The sequence below is a fragment of the Anarrhichthys ocellatus genome, unplaced genomic scaffold (genome assembly GCF_004355925.1).
Source record: "Anarrhichthys ocellatus isolate YVR2014 unplaced genomic scaffold, GSC_Weel_1.0 scaffold2, whole genome shotgun sequence".
NCBI classification, from domain to species: domain Eukaryota; kingdom Metazoa; phylum Chordata; class Actinopteri; order Perciformes; family Anarhichadidae; genus Anarrhichthys; species Anarrhichthys ocellatus.
Window position 1 is genome coordinate 4,549,030 of NW_022280032.1, and position 21,942 is coordinate 4,570,971.

Genomic DNA, 21,942 nt, shown 5'->3' on the forward strand with positions numbered 1-21,942 from the left:
CCCCCCCACCCCGTAGTCATAGAAGTCATGGAGGAGCCGACGGGCTCTCCAGCAGCCAATGCCGACAACAACAGCCAGAGAAATGGAGATGAGGTAAGAGCTGAACCCACAGATATCAAATGACATATTTCTTTCAGTTTTTTCCAATTCAAACTCCAAGAATGTCCCGCCAGTGTATATCATGAGGGCGGGGGTTCTACCTGAACCTTCAAAAACATATCTGTTTTTTCATTATCTTTGCAGAAGCCCCGACGTGGCAGCTGGACCAAGGGGAGGAAGAGGAAGAAGCCGATGAAGGACAGCAATGCGCCCAAGGCCCCCCTCACAGGCTACGTTCGCTTCATGAACGACCGGCGGGAGCAGCTACGGGCGGAGCGTCCAGACGTGCCCTTCCCAGAGATCACCAGGATGCTGGGCAACGAGTGGAGCAAGCTGCCCCCCGAGGACAAGCAGGTGGGTGAAGGAGCTCCAGTCGAGCAAACGGCTGGGAGGGATCGTGTGCCGGAGCTTCGCAAAGTTTTTGTATTCCACCCTGTTTAAGATTACCTACCAAAAAGCTTACGTTTATGTGGATTAGTGCTGGAGGATGTTGCAATGCAATCTCAACAACACTCACCGAGCCACTGCAAGTGACACAAAAACACCACGAGCACAAAGCCAATTTATAAATGTAATCCGCACAAAAGATAAAATAAAGTCCGGTTCGTTCATGTGTATCAGGCAAAGGAGGCGTTGAAGCAACAAACACCGGAGGAGACTTTTACAGAGAAGATTACAGAGAGGAAAAAAATAACATGCAGGAACAGCTGGGATGCCGTTCTTTCCTTAATGCATTTCAGAGCTATTCAATTGGATTGATTTTAATAAGTTTAATGTACTTGAAGTGTGCAATGTGCAGCAGTATTAGATGACTCAGATCAAAGACTTGATGGGGACATCCCTAAGTAGTGCAATGATGGGGAATATCTTGGTCCATCCAGGTTTAGAAGAAAGCAGTGGAATAAAATAAACAGACCAGAGGCAGAAGCAGCAACATCTGTCCAGTTTTTGATTAACAAGGTGGTGGAGTTTTAATTGTCATAACATTTTGCCCTCAGTAATTGCACCAACGGTGCCCCGAAAGACTGGACTGAAATATTCATCTGCAACATGCTGGCACTTACGACTTTCCCCAAACACATTTAACACTCTCTAACCAGCAGAACCAGCAGAGACTTGCAACCCCCCCCCCCCCCCGTTCACAGAAACAGTGTTTGAACAAAAGCGTGTCGAGTCAGTCCAAACACGGACTGTGTTTGGTAGACTGACATCCTTTTGCAGATTGTCTCGCCGTAGTTGATGGCATCTTGTATTGCATCCTGGATACTCCCTCAACTGTGATGCAAGAATAGCAGAAAGAGATAGAAGATACAAAGGGTGGAGCTGCTCTCCTGCAGTGATAGGACCGTTATCGCAGCCGTGTTCACGTAGACGCTCCGGGCGTCACTGCTTCACATGTTATTTAACACAATTCCCCATCTCTGTCCGTTAGTAAAACACCTCATGCCTCGCTGCTATTATTCAAAGTTAGATCTTGCAGGGAGGTTTTTTTTTTGTCTTTCTTTCCAGAGAAGATCTGAGAAATCTGGACATGTTTTGTTTTTAAATCCGAAGGTGGGCCGGAGCCCGGAGAGCTTTGCTGCTGATTTCTATCACGCTGCTGCACCACCAGTTCAAAGCTGAGTCAGATACGCCTGTATCCCGGGACAAGGTCTTTGCATGAAGATGGCTTTTCTAGCGTTTCCTCTAATTCCCAAACTAATGATGTTACAAGATCCCATTACAAGCCTCCAGCGAATGTAGGTCATTGAAAATGGAAATTACCGATTTCTGTCTTTCAACAGGAACTAATCCTAATTAGAAATAATTACTCCCACTCATCGCGCCATCTCACCCACAATCCTCCGTCGTCGTCGGTCCTCATTTTCCTCTTTTTCTGTTTTTTGGCGGCCCCTCTCACCTCTCTGTCTTCTCTCTGCAGCGATACCTGGACGAGGCGGAGCGAGATAAGGAGCGCTACATGCGGGAGCTGGAGAAGTACCAGAAGACCGAAGCCTACAAACACTTCACCAGGAAGTTGCAGGAGAAGCAGAAGGGCAATCGGCACAGGGGAGGTGAGACCCGGTTAGAAGAGCAGCGGGGGGGGTCTCAAAAGTACTTAAAATGTTTAGTGAGATTTGGAGAGGTTGACCCACATGAACATGAATCGGTACTGAGCATCGACCAACGCAACAAGCATCATGTGGTGGTTGGATCTGTTTTCTTTTTTATTTCCCACCCTCAAACCTTCTGCAGTGTTTAACTACAACATTTCAATATTTTCCATTGTTTGATGTTGGAACTCACTATTTGCTTTTCTCTCAGTCAGTGGAAATGTGGCAGAGGAACAGGGATACTCTTCCAGTTCATAATAGTTCAGCTTGAGGTCAATGAGCTGTCACTGTGCTCACACAACACATGGTCTACGTTATGTCTTCCTCCTTTGTTACTGTGGGTAATATCTCACTTTGGATATCAGAAATATTGACGACACAAACAGCTCTGCCTCATTTCAGTCGGTTCACAATGTAGAGTGCGGAGATTTTTTATTTATTTTGTTGGATAACTTTCATTCGTTCCATCAGTTGACGATCTACTAAAGAGCCGCTGCGCCGGAGGAAATGTGAATCATCTGCTGAGCTCTGTCTTTATTCTTTCCTTCCTTTCCAGATGTTGGGCACCAGGTAGCCAACGAGGCTCTTCACGAGGTCAGTAACTCTTTCCTGCCGTTAATCACTCTCCTTAAGCGGTAAATATCATATTTAATGAAGGGAAGAAATTAGGGTTGGGCGATGTCCACCAATTTGGCAACGATGTACTCGGTGAAACTCATGCGATGGATTGACATTACTTCAGTGATATTCCTAATATAAAGATAACTCCTTATTTCAGCTTCACGATTCAGTAACTCCTCCTCCATTGCAGGCTTTTAAAGCGAGCGACAGGAATAAACACAAACAAAACTGTTCCGTCGTAATGCACGAAAAACAGACATTCAAATAGTTCAAACCATTGTTTAGAACAGACAGTGTCCTCAAAAGATCCGCGTCAATTCTTTATCAACAAGGATCGAATTAAACTCATTCATTGTGAGTTTGTGTAATCATGGCTGGAGTCTGTTTATGCTATTTTCTCACCCAGGAACTCAAATCTGTTGCGTCTGCCCCCCCCCCCCCCCTTGCTCTACCCATTAAGTGCTCATTGTTGCGTTGCTAAAGCCTGTTTAATCCGCTTCGGTGCCGTGTTTGTGTTCGTAATCCAAACACTTGGCTCCTACTGAGTGTGTAATTCATTTTTTATTAACTTCCACGTGTGAGCCTTGTAGCATAACTCCTTAAGGGGTTACGGTCAAGGTGACTTCTATTGGAATCAGCGTTCCTGTGGGAATACCAGTGTTTCCCTGTAGAACTAAAAGGACACGAGGTTCAGCATAAAGTGTCCTTCGTTGCAGAAAAGAGGAAGGAGGGAGCGTTCTCTCAGAGGAAGAAGTAAACAAGTGAAACCTGCACCGTCTCTTGTGCTGCTGTTGAGAAACACATTTTTATTACAAACCATTCCAGGACCTCTGATTTCTTAGCAGCACTGTTGATGAAATTACACCCTCCCCCCCCATTTCTTCAACCGTATCAATGTATTTCCCCCGTGGCCAGGTATGAAATCAATTACCCACCCACCCACCTACCACCCAGCTAGATAAATGGCCGGCTCTCGCTGTCAGTCTGTGCGGCCAAATGTTTCCTCTGTTCATGTTATCCCCTTCCCTCTTGCTGTCAACAGAAGGATGCGGAAGGGAAGGACAGGACCGTGTTTGACATACCGATCTTCACAGAGGAGTTCCTCAACCACAGCAAAGGTAAACGCAGCCGGCTGTCTTGTTGAGAAATACTTTGTAGCTGGTGCTTTTTTTAAAACCTCCATTTATCTAAGTGTTTCTAAACACATTCCTCCGCTACCGCCAGGAGGACATTGTTTTATAGTGCTCCGGCGTCCCAGAATAGTACCGCACAGTCCACCGGAGTCCGTGATGCCCTAAACTTTAAAATAACGCACCACTCGGGGCAAATAAAAAATGAATGATGGGCACCAATCGTCCCTTCCGGACTCCTCCCCTATTATCTAACGTCGTTTTTTTTTTTTTTTCTCAACAGCGCGCGAAGCGGAGATGCGGCAGCTGCGCAAGACCAACATGGAGTACGAGGAGCGCAACGCGGCGCTGCAGAAGCACGTGGAGAGCATGCGCGGGGCGGTGGAGAGGCTGGAGGGCGACGTGATGCAAGAGAGGGGACGCAACGGGCTCCTCCACCAGCACCTGGAGACGCTGCGCCAGGCGCTCACCTCCAGCTTCTCCGCCGTGCCTCTGCCAGGTGAGAACCAGCGTCGCTTCACTCAGCCGGAAACCAGGCTCAACAAATACCTTGTTTCTTTCCCGCAGATTACACATGTTGAGTTATGAGTTATTAGTTATTATGATTTCTTGCTCAAGCAGCAGAGAGACAAAGACTCTGCAAAGAGCGCACATTGACAGCGCTGGAATTATTTCATAAGAGCTCGAGGAGGAAAGGTGATTCATACTCGGCCTCGGCTCTGTGGCACATTCAGTTTAGGAGAAATAAATAAATTCTATTTATTACCCTACTTTACCTAGAATTACTAGAATTGACGACTTGAGATGCAAGGCACAGCGCTTGCTCAATATTAGATATATTCTAGATGCCATATTTCTGTTTCGCACCCCTCGTAGTCTTGATGGTTTTGGTTTGCTCGCAGCAAAAGCGTCGGTCATGACGAGTAGCTGGTGTTGTTGATCGTTGACCATTCGTCTTCTGATTGGCCTCCTCTTCTCGTGGTTTCTGCCCCTTTCTGCTGACGTCCATAGCTGGAAACACAAAGGCTGATTGAAGGTTTTCATCGACTACGTGGGCAGTAATTAGAAATAATCAACACTCTACAACAAGAATTAAAAACAACGTATCAGTTGCAACCTCACGTCGTCGTCAACCCCCGTTTGAGTGAGACATTTGGCAGTTTAGCAAATTATAACCTGACATACTGACATCACATTCTCGTTGTCCCACAGCTAGCGGAGAGACGCCCACTCTGGACAGCATCGACTCCTACATGAAGAAGCTCCACAGCATCATCGTCAGCAGCCCGCAAGACAACGAGCATCTCATCAACACTGTGAGGGACGTGGTCAACCGTTTGGACAGGTGAGAGCCGCAGCTGACGACTTTACGTTATCGATTCATTGTCTGGCCGATTAAAAGGAGGCTTTTTAAAATTCCCCTCTCAGTTCTGGCCAACTCAAATCAATTAGTCTAAAAGACCTCAAGGTCCATTTATTAGCTGTTGTAGAGCTTTTTTGTAATTGTTTCAGCTGTGAGTGAATAATGAGCGTGTCTTTTGCTGTCATGCTTTCGCCCCAGATAATTGGACCAAGTCCCACCGATGTGATGGATTGAGATTCCCGGCGACGTTCGGTAGAGGCGGCTCCTCGGCGGTGAATCTTCCTGTTGGTCTGTCATCCCGATTGATTTTAAAGCATCTTTTATTACTCTGCTAAGGTGATGTAGCGTCTAACATTTATTTATTATTGTTTTACATTCTGTTCACACTTTAATATAGCTGTAGTTTGTTTTGTAAGATGCTCAAATGGTAGGACATGAAGCTTGTTTAATGTCACTCGTTGCTCCTGTTCTGTTTCACTGTCCATTTATAGCAACATGCTTCCACCACAGCGTCTATCAAAGATGTTCTGATTAAAGAAAAATGTGTCCGTGGGTTTTTATTCACCATATCCAAGAATACTGTTGAGCAGACTTTGCTTTTTCATACTCTGTTGAAGAAAAACATGTGCCATTTCTTCTTCTTTTTGTCCTGTGTGAGAAAGTGTTTGTGTTTTCAATAAACGTATTTACATTTGAGCAGTCGGTTTGTTTGTGTGGGTTCATGACATGCTGGGAATATGTTTGCACTGAAATGAAAATCAAAGTTAGATACTCCAGGCACCATTGCAACTAGATTTCTTGTTCCTGCTTATTCAGGAACAACATTATATAACAGCGACGGCCATGTGTTAATAAGATCTCCTTTTGATGGTGTGTCTAAAATTTGCAATATGAATATCAAAGCTAGTTTAAGTATATTCGGAATTAAATGCTGCATTTCCTGTTTGTGATTTGTCCAACGAGGGAGAATGGTTGACTTTTAACAGCCCACGTTTTGAAGTCTACTGTATCAAAAAGAACCAGGAAGGCTAATCTGCTGTAATACGTCACTGTTTGGAATTGTGCTTTGTCAGCGCCGGAGCTTATTTGCTTACAGTCGATGTGGAGTCAAGAGGATTTGGATTGGCTAAGTCAGTTGAGCAGCTCTGCTGTAATTTACCAGAATCTGGAGAAAGAGAAACAAATGACTTTGCACTCTGCGGCTCGTTCACAGCCACTGAGCTGCACACAGCTGTGGGAAACAATAACCTTCTGTATCATGTTGGAGGATTTTCCCACTCGTAGCCTTGAATGAGGAACAAAATGGCGGTAGATGTGCTGCCATAAATCCTTTTTAGTGGATTTATTATGATTCGTTGGAAATTTAAAATACATGTTCCTATTTGCCTGATCAGGCCAATTAGCTTAGGTGCCAAGTATCAAGTTGCTAACATAGTACTGTATTTTGACTTAATATTATGAGCCCTTCCTGTTTCCCATGCGCGGATGCCCATTTCCTCTTTGCCAGCTGAGACTTCCTGTCCACAATGACTGCATGTGTCACAATCCTACAATGTCCCTAACAGATGTTCTGTTCCCACAGGAGAGTGTGTCGGTTTATACAGCTAGTTATACACAACCGCCGGCTACTGTGATACTGAGTATACTGTATATGTGCGGGACATTGGAGAGATCCATGTTTCTGTTTTAGGATGCAAAGGTCAAGCTCTTCAGAGCCAAGTGATGCGGTGTGGACCTGGAAGCCACTCAAATGCCAGCTTGTTTTGGTAGTGACATCATTTCATAGTGAAAGGAAAACAAGCAATATATTTGCAGTTTTAAAACCATTTGTGAACAAAGTGTACAGGACTAAGGGTCAGTGTACGGCTACGCTAGCAGCTCTGTAATGCTAACATCAGCATGCTAACACGTTCCTATGAAAATGTTAACAGGCTGATGTTTAACAGGTATACTGTTTACCATGTTCAACAGGTATACTGTTTACCATGTTCACCATTGTAGTGCATTGTGTTAACATGCTCACATTTCCAAAATAACAGTGAACACAAAATAATGGAATGTCGACGCTTTTGCAGGTATTTGGTCGTAAACCAACGATGAATGAAAAGCTAACGGGTCACCAACTAATTGTACCTGATAGGGCCGAATGTGTAGCCCACCACATTGTGGGGTAATCCATACAATACTTATTTTGACATTTCACCAGAAATCTCAACCTCAGTCAGGGGGTCACCAAAGTCTCATTGAATGATCATCTGGCAACCATGAATATCTGTACAAAGTTTAGTGCCAATCAAGTTGGTTTTAAACTATTCCAATGGATAAGAGAAAACTTCGGCCTGCGGTTGGCACTAAATGAAAGAACAGCGGTTCACTAAAGTCATTAAAGTGAATCCTCTGGCCACCATCACGACATAGTTGAGACATTTCACTAAAAAAACAAGAATCACTCAAGAAATGATTCATCCTCTGGGGACCATTTTTGTTGGAACAACATTTCATGGCAATTTATCCAGTTGTTGTTGAGATAATTCTGTCTGGATGACCAACTTCCCCACGGCCACGCTGCTGCTGTGGCTAAAAATGCAGTTTAAACAGATCCATACGGCAGCTCTTCAGTGTGTTAGATGCGCTGTGGGACATTCTTCTGTGACCAGTGAGACACGCACCACCTTATTAGAGTTGTTTACCTCCTAACTTCTGGGATCATCTTTCACGTGTTAACTGCTTGGTGTGTGCAGTAGACCCCAAAGCTCATTTGTATAATGAGCTTAGCTACAGCTTTGTTTTTTTGCTTTGATGTTGCCCCAAAGCTGTGAAAAAAACAACACCTATAAAGGGGGAAGGGGATAAATGGTGAAGAGTAATAGCTCATACCTTGTTGTCTCGTTTTACCTTGAGTTTAAGTCCTGATTCCGACCCGTTTCGCTTCAAGCGGCTAACCTGTCTCCATAAATCTGTTTTTTAAAAACGTGACAGAATTGCTGGAAGCGGTGTGGCTGTGGCCCACTCCCTCGCCACACCATCGTGACACCCAGTGTTTGTCTTCACAAAGAAAGACCCACAACAGCAGGGCCCAGGTCTGCATCCTTGGCGGGCTTCCTTCCCAGTGGAGTGGCGGCATTAGGAGAGAGGAGCCAGTTCCAGCAAAAGAGCCACAGATCCTGGACCAGAGCAGCGGAGGGAGTGACTCAGAGCAGAGAGGATGAGTCAGGCGTCATGTGCTGAATTGGCACTCAACGGCCTCAGTGTCTACAATGGTTTTCTGCTAACACAATCGCATGCACTTATATGGTCAAAATGAGCTACCTTCTGTTAGTCAGGCATGGTCAAAGCAGTTGGCACTGTGGCATTGCCCTGATTACGTGGGCTATTTATGGAAAGCAATTTTACCATCTACAATGAGACACAACAGGGATTGATTTTTTTTGTAAATGTTTTCTGATGACAAAAAATTCCCCCCTTATTTAATCAATAAAGTATTCAATGCAGAGTCACTGCTGAAGGCCACTGTTGACCTCAGTGTGCGGGCTGGGTCGTGACTGTTCGCAGTGACCGAGTAGCTTTTTCATGTAGTTTTTGGTGTCATTTGTAAATGAGCACGATCATCCATTATTCAACCCCTGTTCAGATGATGTCAAATAATTCATCATCTGAAAGTTCCTCTTCAAACAGACCCGGGTTCAGTTTTTTATGATCCTCAGTTGAGTTTTCCTAACAGGACCCCAGAGATTTGGTCCGAAGTTTTCCGGAGAACTCCGATTTAAGGCAGCAAACTTTGGACTCTGATGATGACGCATGCACCTGTCGTAGAAACTCTAGTTCTCTAATAAAGTTTGTTGCCCTGAATCCACGTGTACCAGTTTATTTTGGCCCAATCTCTGAAGTTTCTCCCTATGAAAGATTGCCCCACTCCGACACCGACCGGGCCTGTTATTCCCTGTGAGGCGGTTGAAGCGTGTTATACCTCGTCTGTTTCTCCTTGCAGGACATTCAGGTCAGATATTACGCAGCTGGAGAGCAGCTGCCCTCCAGCTGGCGTCTTCTTGGTTGTCTTCTGTGGTTTGCTAAAAGATACTTAAGCGGGACAGACACTTAAACCCATGTCTTCTGGTAGAATGTCTCCCAAATGCCTCTTCAATGTCTGGAGGAAGTGAAGTCTTATGAAAGTAAAGGGATTTGACAGGAGACAGATATCCCTCCGGTTCAAAAGGATATGATCATGAGTCTCTTTGAATCACAAGCGAAGCAAAGCATGTTGGTATACGGGAAAACTATTCCATAATATGTAGAAAAATACATGGTGAAATTAAGATACAAAGTGATGAGGTACATGATGTTTTTCTGATTGCTCTTTAGATTGAGACTCATACTTCCATAGTAAGAGAAAAGAAAGAGGACATTTCCTTTTTCGTGAAGAATTATTATTCTGTTATTCCATCCTCGGTGACAGTGTCCTGATGTTCAACTCTGATGCTGATGTGAGTCACTTCAAATGTCTGTTCCAGTCGACCCTTACTCATAATGCTCTGTCTCTCTCTCACTTTCTCTGATTTTATTTGTGTCTTTGATTATCTACGCTGCGTATGACTTGCTTGCACGGCCACCCCGTTGGTGAGAGTGGCTGTGATGCTGTGACAGTTTTCTGACGACATTTCAGGCCCAGACTTAACAAACGACTGCTGCCATTGTTTCAGGCTCTGCTTGATTTTCTTTGAAATTTCATCTTCCTCAAAGTGTTGGATATTGAGCAAAACCATGTCAAATGTCATGCGTCGCATGAATTAGATTGTTTGTATTATGCATATTATCTCACTTTATTGTTCTCTCATTCAGTTACTTCAAAATGATTTGGGCATACAGACAACAAAGATATGTGGGCACTGGGGGAGTCCTTCTGATTTAGTCCTTAAATCTTTTCTAAAGATAAGCATGGCCCTCTGCTGCAGGTGAGTGATGCAGGCAAATTACATAAACCCAGGCAAGTATATATAATACCCCTCTAACTATTTATTCAGCTGCAGAATGAGATAATTAGTTCTCTTAAAAAGGCAAAAGTGGAAAATGCGAGTCATCCTTCCTCTTCCTTGATCCACCATCCGCTCCATCTCTCCCAGCTCTGGAAAGTCCTTGGCCTCAGTGCCCTGTGCTGGGTTAGGGAGGAGGAGGAGGAGGAAACAATGCTTGGAATGTGTAACAAAACTTGAGTCATTCCCACATGTCAACCTCTGGCTCAGCTCCTCCCCCTCCTCCCAAATGCATGTTGCCTTCAGGTTCTCCTCGTAGGCTCTTTTATCTAAGTTCGAGACACATACTGTCGTTGCTGCTGCCTGAACAAACCATCTGTTGCTTTGCTTGACTTAAATTCTAGGAATTGACTCTGCAGAGAACGTCAAAGCCTCCACAAAGTAATCTGAATGTGTTATTTATTACAAAAACAGTCGGTATCCGAAACATTATCCTCGGAGTGCGTGGAACACATGATAGCTTTACAGTTACACTGCCACCTACCGTTTTTTTTAAATGTGAACTTGGCTTTTAAGCACGATTAGAATATTCCCAACAGCACCTGAAGGCAGCAGGAGAGGAGGGGATTTCCTCTGCAGAGGTCATTCGCCCTTATGAGAAGTGTCGCGTCAGTAAAAGATACACTGACCGCTCTCAACGCTTTTCAATGAGTGAAATGAGTGAGTGTGTGCAATGCACTCACTGCGGCTTTGTGCTGCACACATCTGCTTCATCCGGACGTCAGCTGTCTTTTCCATACAAACACGGTTTGAGATAATTAAGGACTTGAAATCACTTTTGCTTTGAAGTGTGGTCTCATAATTTAACATCTCTGAAAGTGTTTTTTCTTTACAGGCATTAACGAAAAGAACACTGTGATGAAGAAATGTCCCAGCAGCACAAAGTACTGTATAAGAGTACAATAATAGAACAGTAATAGGAGGTGATAATGGCATTGGCAGTGATGGCAGAAGTATTCAAATGATTTACTGAGTAAAAGTATCAAATCCACAATGTAAAAATATTCCGATTCAAGTCAAATTTATCAGAGAAATGTACTTTAAACATCAAGTATTTGTTATTTTGGCTTGTTAGAATGGCCCGAGTGTTATTTCCATGATTTTTCAGGTTATTATTATCAATTATTATATAAGAATTATTACTGACACATTTTACAGACTGTAGCTGGCCAAGGTGGCGCTAACTTTACCCACTACTACTGGCTTGTGTACTCTTAAACAGCTTTATATTTCATAAATGTATGATGTGTTTTGCACGTGGAAATGTTCATCTGTAAAACAACTGTAGATGTCAAATAAATGCAGTGAAATACATCGTTTCCCTCTGATATGTAGTGGAGAAGAAGTGCAAAGTAACACCAGATGGAAATACTCAAGTAAAGCACAAGCACTTCAAACTTGCACTTAAAGTAAATGTTGCCTACTTTACTGGAAATTGAACACTACTGAAATATGCCTTACCCAGAGTCCCTGTAACCATCTGTATAAATATATAATACATTATATAAGCCGATCACATTTTCAAAAACTTACCGCCAGACGACAAATTAAATGTGAAACTGAAGAGATATTTTTCTCTGCATACATTTTGGCTTGTCACAGTGGGAAACACACTAAATAATATTGATGGTGGCTAAATGAATGCAGCTATGATTATATTAACTGCAACCTGCGCTGCAGGATACATTCATCATGACAAAAGTCTTAAACAGAGCAACACATCAGGTAAGGAAGCTTTATTTTATCAAAGGCAATTCAAAGTGCTGCACATAGTTAAGGAAAAGCATTAGAATGAAATAAGCGAGACGTTACATTTAAAGCAGTGATTATAATCAGCCAATTCAAAAGTGTAATAACACTATTGTGAACAGCTGCAGAAGATAACATGCATTAGGTTAGGTTATTGCAAATCTCATAAAGTGACAAAATACCAGTTTGTTTATTTCATTATTATTACAAATAATATAACTAAACACTTTGAATATCTCTGGACTGGATTTCCACACTAGAGACGGTCTGGTGTGTATTTGTGAGTTGCGCGTTCACGCGGTTCTCCATGGCCTGCCCAGTATCCCAGTGCGCTCGCTCCCGCTCCAGGCTGGTGGAAAAAAAGCTGCAGCGGCTGTTACCGGAGCCACGCAGAGAGGAGCCGTGTGCGAGAAATCACTGGCAAGAGTTGAGCTACGAACACACACTCGGATTTTTCGTTATTCCTGCCGAGGACGACGTTGTCAAAAACCGGGATTTTACGGCTGCCAAGAAGTGGTAGTATCCGCGTGGAGGCATTCGGCGTATCTGAAAGGTAATGGAAAAGTTCGCTTCGGGTTCATTTTTTTTTCTCCACCAAAATTGAAAGTGTCTCAGCCACAAGTCTCGTCGTTTTTTCCTTCGGCATGCCAAGTTCCAGTTTGTACAGCCGGGGGGGGGAATGTCGTGTCTTTACGAATAAGCGGACGGCTCTGAGTTACATTGTAGCGCTTTAACGTATTGCAAAAACGTAGCGAATGATAGCAAATTAATTACCGACTGCTGTGCAGACTTTCGTAACGTTGCAACATAAACTAGCTGCGGCTGTCATAACTTGAGTGAGCGGCTCGGTGTGGTCACACAGTTGATGCTGCTCGTTGTGTGGGTGTTTTTTTATTTGCTCAAAAGTTAGTTTAGCGTACACCTGGTTCGGAAAAAGGAGCCCGTAACAAAAAAAAAAAAAAAAAAAAGGGGCAACTTCTCTGTTCACGAAATGGGATAGGCAGCTTTTAAGTTACCGCTGCCGAGCAAACAGAGGTCCGAGGTACCACCACGAGCCGTTTTATTTGAGAGGAAACCAGTGGGAGATGGTGTCATGGGAGAGAGCTTTCACCACCCCAAATTATACAATAAGGGAGTGTGAGTGGAGAGAGACAAAGACGTGTTACTGTGGCCAGCACTGCCACTCTTCGACCTGCAGAAGTGATAATGCACCAACTTCTCTATTTATTGCTGAATGCAACAACAACAACACACTTATTAAAAAAGCACTTTCTTTCAGGGAGTCTGTGCTGTAACACATGTATAAGGCAGCTTAAGCCTTGAATTCCCCCTACTCTACCTGCTAACAGGTGTACGGTATTATACTGCCTTGTCCTCCTTATGCTGACCCTTTTACAAAAACAACATTACCCATATTTCCCTCAAGACAAGCCATTTATATCAGACTTCAGAGCTCATTTCTATCAGAGGCGTGTTTGGAACCTTACTTACTCTCTGGAAATCAAAAGGGAGACTGTAATTATAGCCTAGAGCAACAACACTAACACGCACACGCACATAATGTGTCCGTATCAGTACTGTGTTTAATGTTCTACAACACATTGCGCGCCTAAAATGGAGCGCGCGCATGCAAGCTCTGACAAGTGACGACAGAAATTAAGATATTTGAAAGCCGGTGTGTTAATGAGCGAATAGGAGAGACGTAAAGATCTATGGTTTCAGGTGAATTCTGCACCGTCTAGAGACTTTTTGAAGATTTCAGAGTAAATCATAATAGTGTAGTCAGATTAAGACATAGTGTTATTAAAAAACAAAAATGTAATTGTGGTTCAGATTATTCTCAAGTAGGCACCAGACTGCATGCAAGAATGGCATTCAAAAGGCATCATATATCTCAAAGAATAGCAGCACATTCCTACATTTGAAATGCTGGAATCACTCAATATTGACAAAAATATTTATTATTAATTTATTTATTATGTGAAAAGTAGCAGATTATGAATGATAATTCTTGTGTAAATGGATGAGCCTAATCAATACATTGACTTATTGTTTCTTTTCGATCTGATAAAATCACACATCGTATGTGAGACCCCCCCTGCTCATGTCCAGGCTGAGAGACGTAGATAATATCAGCTTTAGGAGGAAATAAACAACAGCATCCAACTCCAATAAATCCATACCAGGAGGCGGATTTGCAGAGATTTCAGATGTGCCTTCTGATTGAGTGCCCCGCTGATGACTCGTCGTGGGACCGATGTTTGCTGGATCGTTTCCTATGTTTCTGAATTGTGAACATACCTGAGATTCTTTAGTGGTAAACAACAGATGGTGTTTCGTGGTGATCTTGATTTTTCTATTTCACAGAGGCTGCAAAAGGACTTGTTTGTGACTCTCATTGTCTTTGACTGATAGAGATCAAGCCAGACGGTTGTAGGAAATACGGCGAAATGATCCGAACATTTCATGGTTTCATTTGTTATCTCATGGCAGCTGCTCAGCAGTCTCAAGTATTTCATTTGCCTTTCACCTTTTGCATTTGCCTATCACAGACTATGTAATGATCTATGCTATAACGGTGTCGGAAGACACGACACACATGTGACATTAATTACCTCTTTTCCATGACAATAGGCTCTTTTTGTGTTGAACAGGAATGTCACAGATGACTCACTGGCCTGGAGGCATATCATGAAATGTGCAGTGAGACGGTGAATGTCCACTTTGTGAATAGGAATGAAAGTTGCTCCTGTTTGCCAGAGAGATCAACGGCTTCACCTGAACCGAGGCTTATCTCTGTTTGTTCATCAAATAGATATCCGTATGCACAGGAAGCAGACGTCAGTTAGCAATAAAACAAATTATAATCTTTAAGTTTTAAATGATAAAGCAGAAACACGCTGTAAAACTAAAACAAAACATCCAAAAATATTGTTCCATTACACTAATTAGCTTAATGAGCCTGTGCTGCATCTTTAAACATCAATATTTCAAAGCAAATCTGCCTTTTGAAAGCATTGAACACATTCATTTAGGCATTTTATTAGTTCATTTGAATGGAATAAGACATGCTAAGAAGTTAGTGTACACCAGTGTGCTTTTGAATCTGTACTTTTCTTCATGGAGTTTGAAGTAGCATTGTTTTGTGTTTGTTTTCCTGAGGCATACTAGTATTTTGGGAGGAAACCATTGAATTATGCATGAGTGCACACTTTGGTCCACTTCAAAGACGTGGAATTATGCACAGTCTCTCTACGCTAATTTGCATAGAAGTTCTCCTGACTGCCAAATGTTTTTAACTACCCTTCTGTAAGTCCCGCCCCTCAAACACAGACTGGCCAATCATTAGTGTAGCACGGGTCAGCTCTGACCTGTGTCCAGCAACCATAACATCACAGGAGCCGTGTTCCTGAATGTCATCGTCTTCTGTCTCCATCGCCAGGAGATGCTTTAGCTTCTATCGTAATCTTTTTCACCTGTCTCGCTGCTGAATCAGTTTAGGGCTGTCAACAGGTATTCTAAGTTCAAATATGTATCCAAAAAAGTTAACATCTGTTTGTGAAAATAAAATAACGGCCCTACCACGGCTGTCTGCCTCGAATGAATATTCAGAAGTCCAATTTTGACAGCTTGTTTCAGTTTGAGATCCTGCATATATCCTTCAAACGCATATTCAACACACTTCTGTCTGCTTCTCTCTGAAATCACATTTTAGTTTTTCCAAAAAATAAATAATATTTCGTGCGTGCGTGTGGGGGCTCTGAAACCGATCTGTGAAGGAAGAGCCGTGTGGCACCACGACCCCCGACCTTTGCCCTTGAGCTAGGTAACAGGTGTGACCCATAGGTCAAGGAGCAAACACACACACACACACTCTCAAAGAGAGACCAGTTGCAATACAACAGTAGTGTTACTCACACCACAAATCATATTATTGTAGTTTTTAAATTATATTCATTTTTGCAGTGATATGTGTGCGTATTTTTTCCGAGGCTATGACCTCAGCATACAAATGTGATTTGTGGACCATAACAACACTTCTCTGTGTGATACCATATGAAATATTCTGCCTCTTCAATTCACATATCTGCTTTTCTGGAGTGTCTTTGAACGAGGCACTGAATCCATGCTCTGCTGTTCTGTGGGGAATAAAGCTCTCTGACCCTCAAATATCAATATCTCTCTGGAGATCAATGGATTATCACATAGCTTCTGTAATTCATGTGAATGTGAGGCCTCCGACAGTAAACTATTCATATATATTTCAATATCCGGCTCACAGTTGTCTCTGTACACATGAATAAATGATCAATATGAATGACAATTTTGCTCCTAACACTCGTCAGTTGACTAAAAATGTTGCCCTTGCTAAATGAGAATAAAAAATGTATATTTAGTGGGATTGGAAATATGCATAAAGGTCTAAAGTTCAGCATAACACCTCCAAAGCATAAGGTCTTCAACTGGATAAAGTTTAGCCTCACTTCAGTTTCTCCAAATGTCACATTCTTTGTGATAAACAGCATTGTTCCCCTTTCATACCCGTACAGAGTTGGCCATGCTGTTGCCCCTTCTATAACACATGTTTCAGAAGGTCAGTGGAGCCCGGTAAAGTGCAGTTTGGGCTGGAAGCCGTGTCTCAGAACTGCAGCCCCGTCTGCAGTGACGGCGGAGCTGCAGCTCAGTTGCTGGAGTGTTTTGTTTCGGATCTCTACTCTTGATATAATTCGTGTTGGCAGCTACAGGTCGCGGCTTATACCGAGTACATTTTGCAGCTATCAGGCAATAACATGGCAACAGAGTAGTGCCATCTGAGTCATCCAGGTGGTGAGATGTCAGAACAAATCAAAGTAATCCTCTGGACTCCAGAAGTCTCCCAGAAGAGTTCCGCGTCAAGTCAGTTACAGATCGCAGATTTGTTTTGCCTGTTTTTGTTATGAATTACTTAATTAATTAAGTTTCATTATTAAATTGAAGTGCTCTTATCTAATCTAAAGAGACTGATTCACTTGTTTCCCCGCTTGTTACATGCCGTCGGTGTAATGCCGGGTGAGCCAAGTGTCATCGGACTCATGAGTCATTTTTGTATCGGTCTTCGATCGGTGGCTTACTGCAAGATGGCGGATGATAAAGGACAGATTGCAGTGACACTGTGAAGGCCTCTCCTCCTGTCGGGGTATTTGATCTGTGTCACCATCAACGTCTCACCAGCAACCTTCAGTGGCCTGTGCTTATGTTTGTGTGTCTGTGTGAATCTGATCTACAGACTTGCATTAAATGTGAAATTCTACTATTGGGAGTTGGTTTATGTTTCATTTTTTGGGATCTCCTTGTATGTGGTCTGATAAAGTAGAAATTAATTATTGATCAGCTTAATAGTTTTCATTCAGGAGATGATTTGCACATATTAATCCCTGCAATCTTTTCTGTTTCAGCATCCCTTCTATTAACTGCTCCAAGAGAGCAAACGGTGTGAAGTATTTCTGTTTCACATTAAAAGGAATGTTGACTTTGTAAATATTTGTAATTATCTGTGAAACTGAAGGATAGGGCTCTGCTGATAAGCTGTTAGCCGAGGTGTTGACCTCGGAAATGAGCTTGTCTGAGGAGCTATTACCTGAGTTGAGGTAATTATTTCGTGAGACTGCATATATACAAACTGTGTGATTAATCACAAGGCACCTCAGCCGGTAGTGAGGATGCTCACATCCAGCTTAAGACAAGTTTATCACAGGCGCCGTCTGAAAAACCAATACTTTTTGCAGTTTGCCATTAATAAGTTAGAGTGCATTAACGGCCGTTTCGCTACGCATACGAACGAGGACGATTAGCTTCGATGGTGACCGTAATGACTCGACGCTGCTGCTCAACCCGTGTCAGTCTTTGTCCTCTCACCAAAGCGTGTGATTTACAAGTGTCTCTCCTCCTCGCAGGGCAGGCACAGTTCAGCTATTCAGCATATCCTAAACCGACTTAATGGGCTGAAGCCGTCGGAGTCGGTGATTTAATGGTGTCAGATATTCTCCTTTTGAACTGAATAGCGGGTGTCGGAGAGACGGCTCCTAACCGTCGTCATCGCCCTGGGGGGTCCGTCAGACAAAGGCTGAACCAGAGCCAGTGGTGATGTAAGGTCTTTGACGTCCTCCAGACCTCTCACCTGTCTCCCTGCTTGTAAAAAGCACTACGGAGTCTCGTTAACGTCCATTTAATAGCTGACTGATGTGGGTCGTGTCAGACGTTACGTTAGCTGTTGCTTTTGGCCGTCGGCGGGAAGCCTAATGGATGACAACGTGCCAGCATGTAGAATGAATGCTCTACCATTCTTGATGTGGAATGACCTGATGGTGCACTTGTGTCTCCAAACCCTGCAGGACTTCACCCCGGCTTGCAGAGCATCCTTCAGACATGGTGCTAACACCACTCGGGTTCAGTCTAAAGGAAAATGTGTGAGTCTTGGCAGGCAAAGTCGACTCCCTCCTATTTATTCAAACTTTTCACAGAACAGTTTTAACGACCCTGGTTTAAGCGGGATAATACTCTTTGAGATGTCCATTATCAGAAATTAATGGATTTTGCTGAGGGCTAATTATTAGTTTGAACATGATTAAACAGTGTTCTAACGGTGATAATGCCCTCTGAGTACACCTAGTTCTATAGTAGTACATATTTAATGACATGCATTCTTAATATTAAGTTTTCTGTAAAATGTCAGTATAAGGTTAACTCATGCTAACGACCGACTGGTTAAAGCAAACTCAACTCTAAAATGTATAATACAATTATTGAGTCACAGCATAATGGCTAAAAATATATCAAATTTATATCTCTGGCCAACTGTTTTCACATATTTGTGGATTTACAAAAGTCCCAAACCAATAACAAGGAATGTGTCATGCAATAATTACCATGTGGCCTAATTTTTCCACCATTTCATTTTTGCCTTTGAAGGAACGTGAGATAAATTCTTCATTCTTAACACTGGATTCTCAGCAGATGAATCTGTGCTTTCTGTATTACCATGAAATGTGCAATCTGTGCCTGAATAAATTAGTCTTTCTCAGAGTTTTGCAACCGCAGCTCCTAAAACATCCCTCTGTTGGAGAACTAACACAACTTCCAGCCTCAGGCTGGAACGAGAGACGGCCAATAAAGACCAAACAATGTGGGAGATCAAAATCCCCGGATGAATCCGGTTTCCAATTTCGTTTAGAGGCAAAAAAAGCCTTCAGGCTCGATCCCACAGTTCTGCATTTCTGGTGATTAAATCTGGGTGTGGATGGATATGGGGTAAAGCAAATAACGGCGAAATACATATAAAATGCACTGTAGACATTGTGAAAAACAGTGACGTGCAGTCGCATGCATTTGAGCCCACCCAGCATGTGTGCACACCTGCACATGCACACTTTACATTTCCAACACTGTCCAAACAAAACTTTGAACTACCTTGATGCAGTTTTGAACTCCATATATAGACGGATAAACCTCCCTTGAAGTATCCCTGGTGATCCATCTACACAAGTATTTGTTTGATTTCGGACGAAGCCGTTCTGATTGGTTGTGGCTACGGTGAGGCCGACACAATTCTGGCTTCCTCAAATGTGTTGGAGAGCACAGAGGGGTGCTTGCTTTCGGCCAAGTTTTGACCTCACTAACTCTCGTTGACTCATCCGGCGTCTTAAAATAACAGGCTGCGTGTTGTCCTGAACTCTCTCAGACATACCTTGCTGCTTGTTGGACTTGTTTACCGTGGTGAACCTGAGCTCGGCCCGCTGTCGCAGATTACAGGGCTTGATGGGAGCCGCTTACACGCCTCCATATTATCTCCTACATTAACCTGAAGCTTTTTCAGGAGGAGACCAGTAGGTTTTTGGGGGCCGGTTGTGCGAGTTTGTTGGATATCAGAACCGTCATCGGGTACATTGCAGGTTTTCTTTCAGTTGTGTGGAAGTATTCTATATGGTTTACAGTCTAACTATTCTACTGTGTACGTTTCTTAATCTGCATCTTGACAAAGCTCAGTGGAATATAGAAGTCTCATAAATTACAGATGAGATGGATGGGGGCCGTGGGTGTGGCGCTTCTCTACAAATTCAGTTATTAATGGCTCTTCCTGACACTGCAAATGTGTAAAACCTTTCCTCCACAGTTTTGAACGCTCAACTAGGTCATCGTGACTCACTTTTTTCCATCCAAATGTGACATTTATAAATGCAATGCTTATCTCTTGCCCCTACAGTGAGACCCCTTGTCTTTTTCCTGGCAGTTTCTAATCTAATTCAACGATGAACAGAGACAACTCTAATACCTCTGAGCCTCGGCTCTGGCTGATTTGAGCTGTTAGGAACATTGTGTTAGTGCTGTGTTGAACTGTAGCAGCTGACAGAAATATATACTGCCGATGTAGTGCGGCTACTATCTAATCATAGTTTTACTACCATGCAGTTTTACTGCATAGACCATGAAGCAAAATGTAATGGCATGAACTATACGTCACATAGGCCTAGCCTACTGTAGGCCTATGTTGGCACAAATATTGTAGTCAATAAGTCAAAAATAATAATCCTTCATTTGGATTTAGACCATGCAGTAATGTTAATTGGAGACCAAAAACACAGTCTGACAGGCGGAATGGTCGGTATCTCAGTATTCATGAGAAGTTGTATCAGTATCATTATGTATTTAAAATCATATTTGTTGTTGCAATAAACTGCAGAGTTAAGCTAGATTATACTTGAAAGTGTTAAGGACTGTTCATTGTAGATTTACCTGTTGGTAGCACCTCACAGTGGATGTTTTGTACATGAACTGGCTGTATTGTGCTTTAAGATCTCTGTTTTGTTGTCTTTGGCGCACATTGCAGCTTGTTTAGTGGCCACCGTGTGCAGTATGATTACCTTGCAGCTCATTTAGTGGCTACCGTGTGCAGCGTACTCCCTCAATACTGAAACAATTTCAATTCTTGGTGTCCCCATTGGACACAAATATATGGGAAAATAGGGTCCAGGTTGAAAAATACTGAAGTTGCCCTTTTAAGTCCTAAGACAACACTGTTGAATCTCAAAATGTTAAATATTCCTTAGAATGTTAAATCCAGCATTTTAAATCCAGTTCATCTAATGCAGTCTAATACAAATGATCTGCAATAAGTCCTACCTTCATGAAAGTAGGCTGCAGTTTGTTGTGCTGTTGAACTGTATTATCTAACACTGACCGATGTCTCCATTATTTTGTACCGCATTTATATCAATGAAGGTTAGGCTAAATAAGAGAAACATTGTATAATGCATTAGGTTTAGTCAAGTGTATCTATTGACCCGGCAACTGAGATGAATTCCATTAGGAGACCAAATTGTAGTATTGAATCAGTGCTCACTCAAAGACTTCAGACATTTTGGTTTTCAAATTAGCGTGAAACTCAATAGTGCACGGAGGTTTCGACCACAAATGACTCATCCTTTGAAATGACGCTTCTTGATTCTGTATTGATTTTGAGTTTAGATTGAATATGAACTGAGAACTCAGCGAATTTACTGGCAAACAGACCCGATAGTATTTGTTACTTAGCATTGCAAGGTGGTAAAGACAACATCCACAGTAAAAAAAATAAAATAAAAAATGCAACCCAGCATTCACCACCTCATCACATGTAAACAAACATCTGCTGCCTGACCACGGCAAGACTCTTTTTCCGCAAATAATTCTGTTGCTGCTCAAATTAAATTTGCAGACTCACCCCGTTTCCCAAGTCACCCAGCTGAGTGAGGGCACATCTCAAATTACCTGTCGAGCTGCTGTCGCTGTCTCACACACACACACACACACACACACACACACACACACACACACACACACACACA

General features: G+C 42.8%; 2 protein-coding genes across 6 annotated transcripts in view; both read left to right on the forward strand.

Annotated features, from left to right (window-relative positions):
• The first annotated feature begins 8 nt into the window (after positions 1-8).
• On the forward strand, positions 9-6,002 carry hmg20a (high mobility group 20A). Of its 3 annotated transcripts, XM_031868840.1 has the most exons (9): positions 9-93; positions 244-453; positions 2,021-2,153; positions 2,749-2,786; positions 3,856-3,931; positions 4,227-4,309; positions 4,418-4,442; positions 5,156-5,288; positions 5,505-6,002. In XM_031868840.1, exons 1-9 carry the CDS (start codon positions 28-30, stop codon positions 5,506-5,508), a joined length of 768 nt encoding a protein of 255 aa, XP_031724700.1. In that variant the 5' UTR covers positions 9-27; the 3' UTR covers positions 5,509-6,002. The 3 variants fall into 3 exon arrangements, with proteins under 3 accessions (XP_031724700.1, XP_031724678.1, XP_031724689.1); XM_031868818.1 differs by having other exon boundaries at positions 4,227-4,442; XM_031868829.1 differs by lacking the exon at positions 5,505-6,002 and having other exon boundaries at positions 4,227-4,442; positions 5,156-5,292.
• Positions 6,003-12,441: 6,439 nt separating this feature from the next.
• Positions 12,442-21,942, forward strand: part of peak1 (pseudopodium-enriched atypical kinase 1) — an 83,401-nt gene continuing 73,900 nt past the window's right edge. For all 3 annotated transcript variants that reach the window (XM_031868655.1, XM_031868690.1, XM_031868665.1), the window contains exon 1: positions 12,442-12,635. The gene's annotated coding sequence lies outside the window, so the exon portion shown is untranslated. The remainder of the gene's footprint in view (positions 12,636-21,942) is intronic.

Coding starts and splice junctions, on each gene's coding strand:
- hmg20a (XM_031868818.1), top strand. CDS start 28: ATGGAGGAGCCGACGGGCTCTCCAGCAGCCAATGCCGACAACAACAGC. Junction 454..2,020: donor TGCCCCCCGAGGACAAGCAG/GTGGGTGAAGGA, acceptor TTCTCTCTGCAG/CGATACCTGGACGAGGCGGA. Junction 2,787..3,855: donor CCAACGAGGCTCTTCACGAG/GTCAGTAACTCT, acceptor TGCTGTCAACAG/AAGGATGCGGAAGGGAAGGA.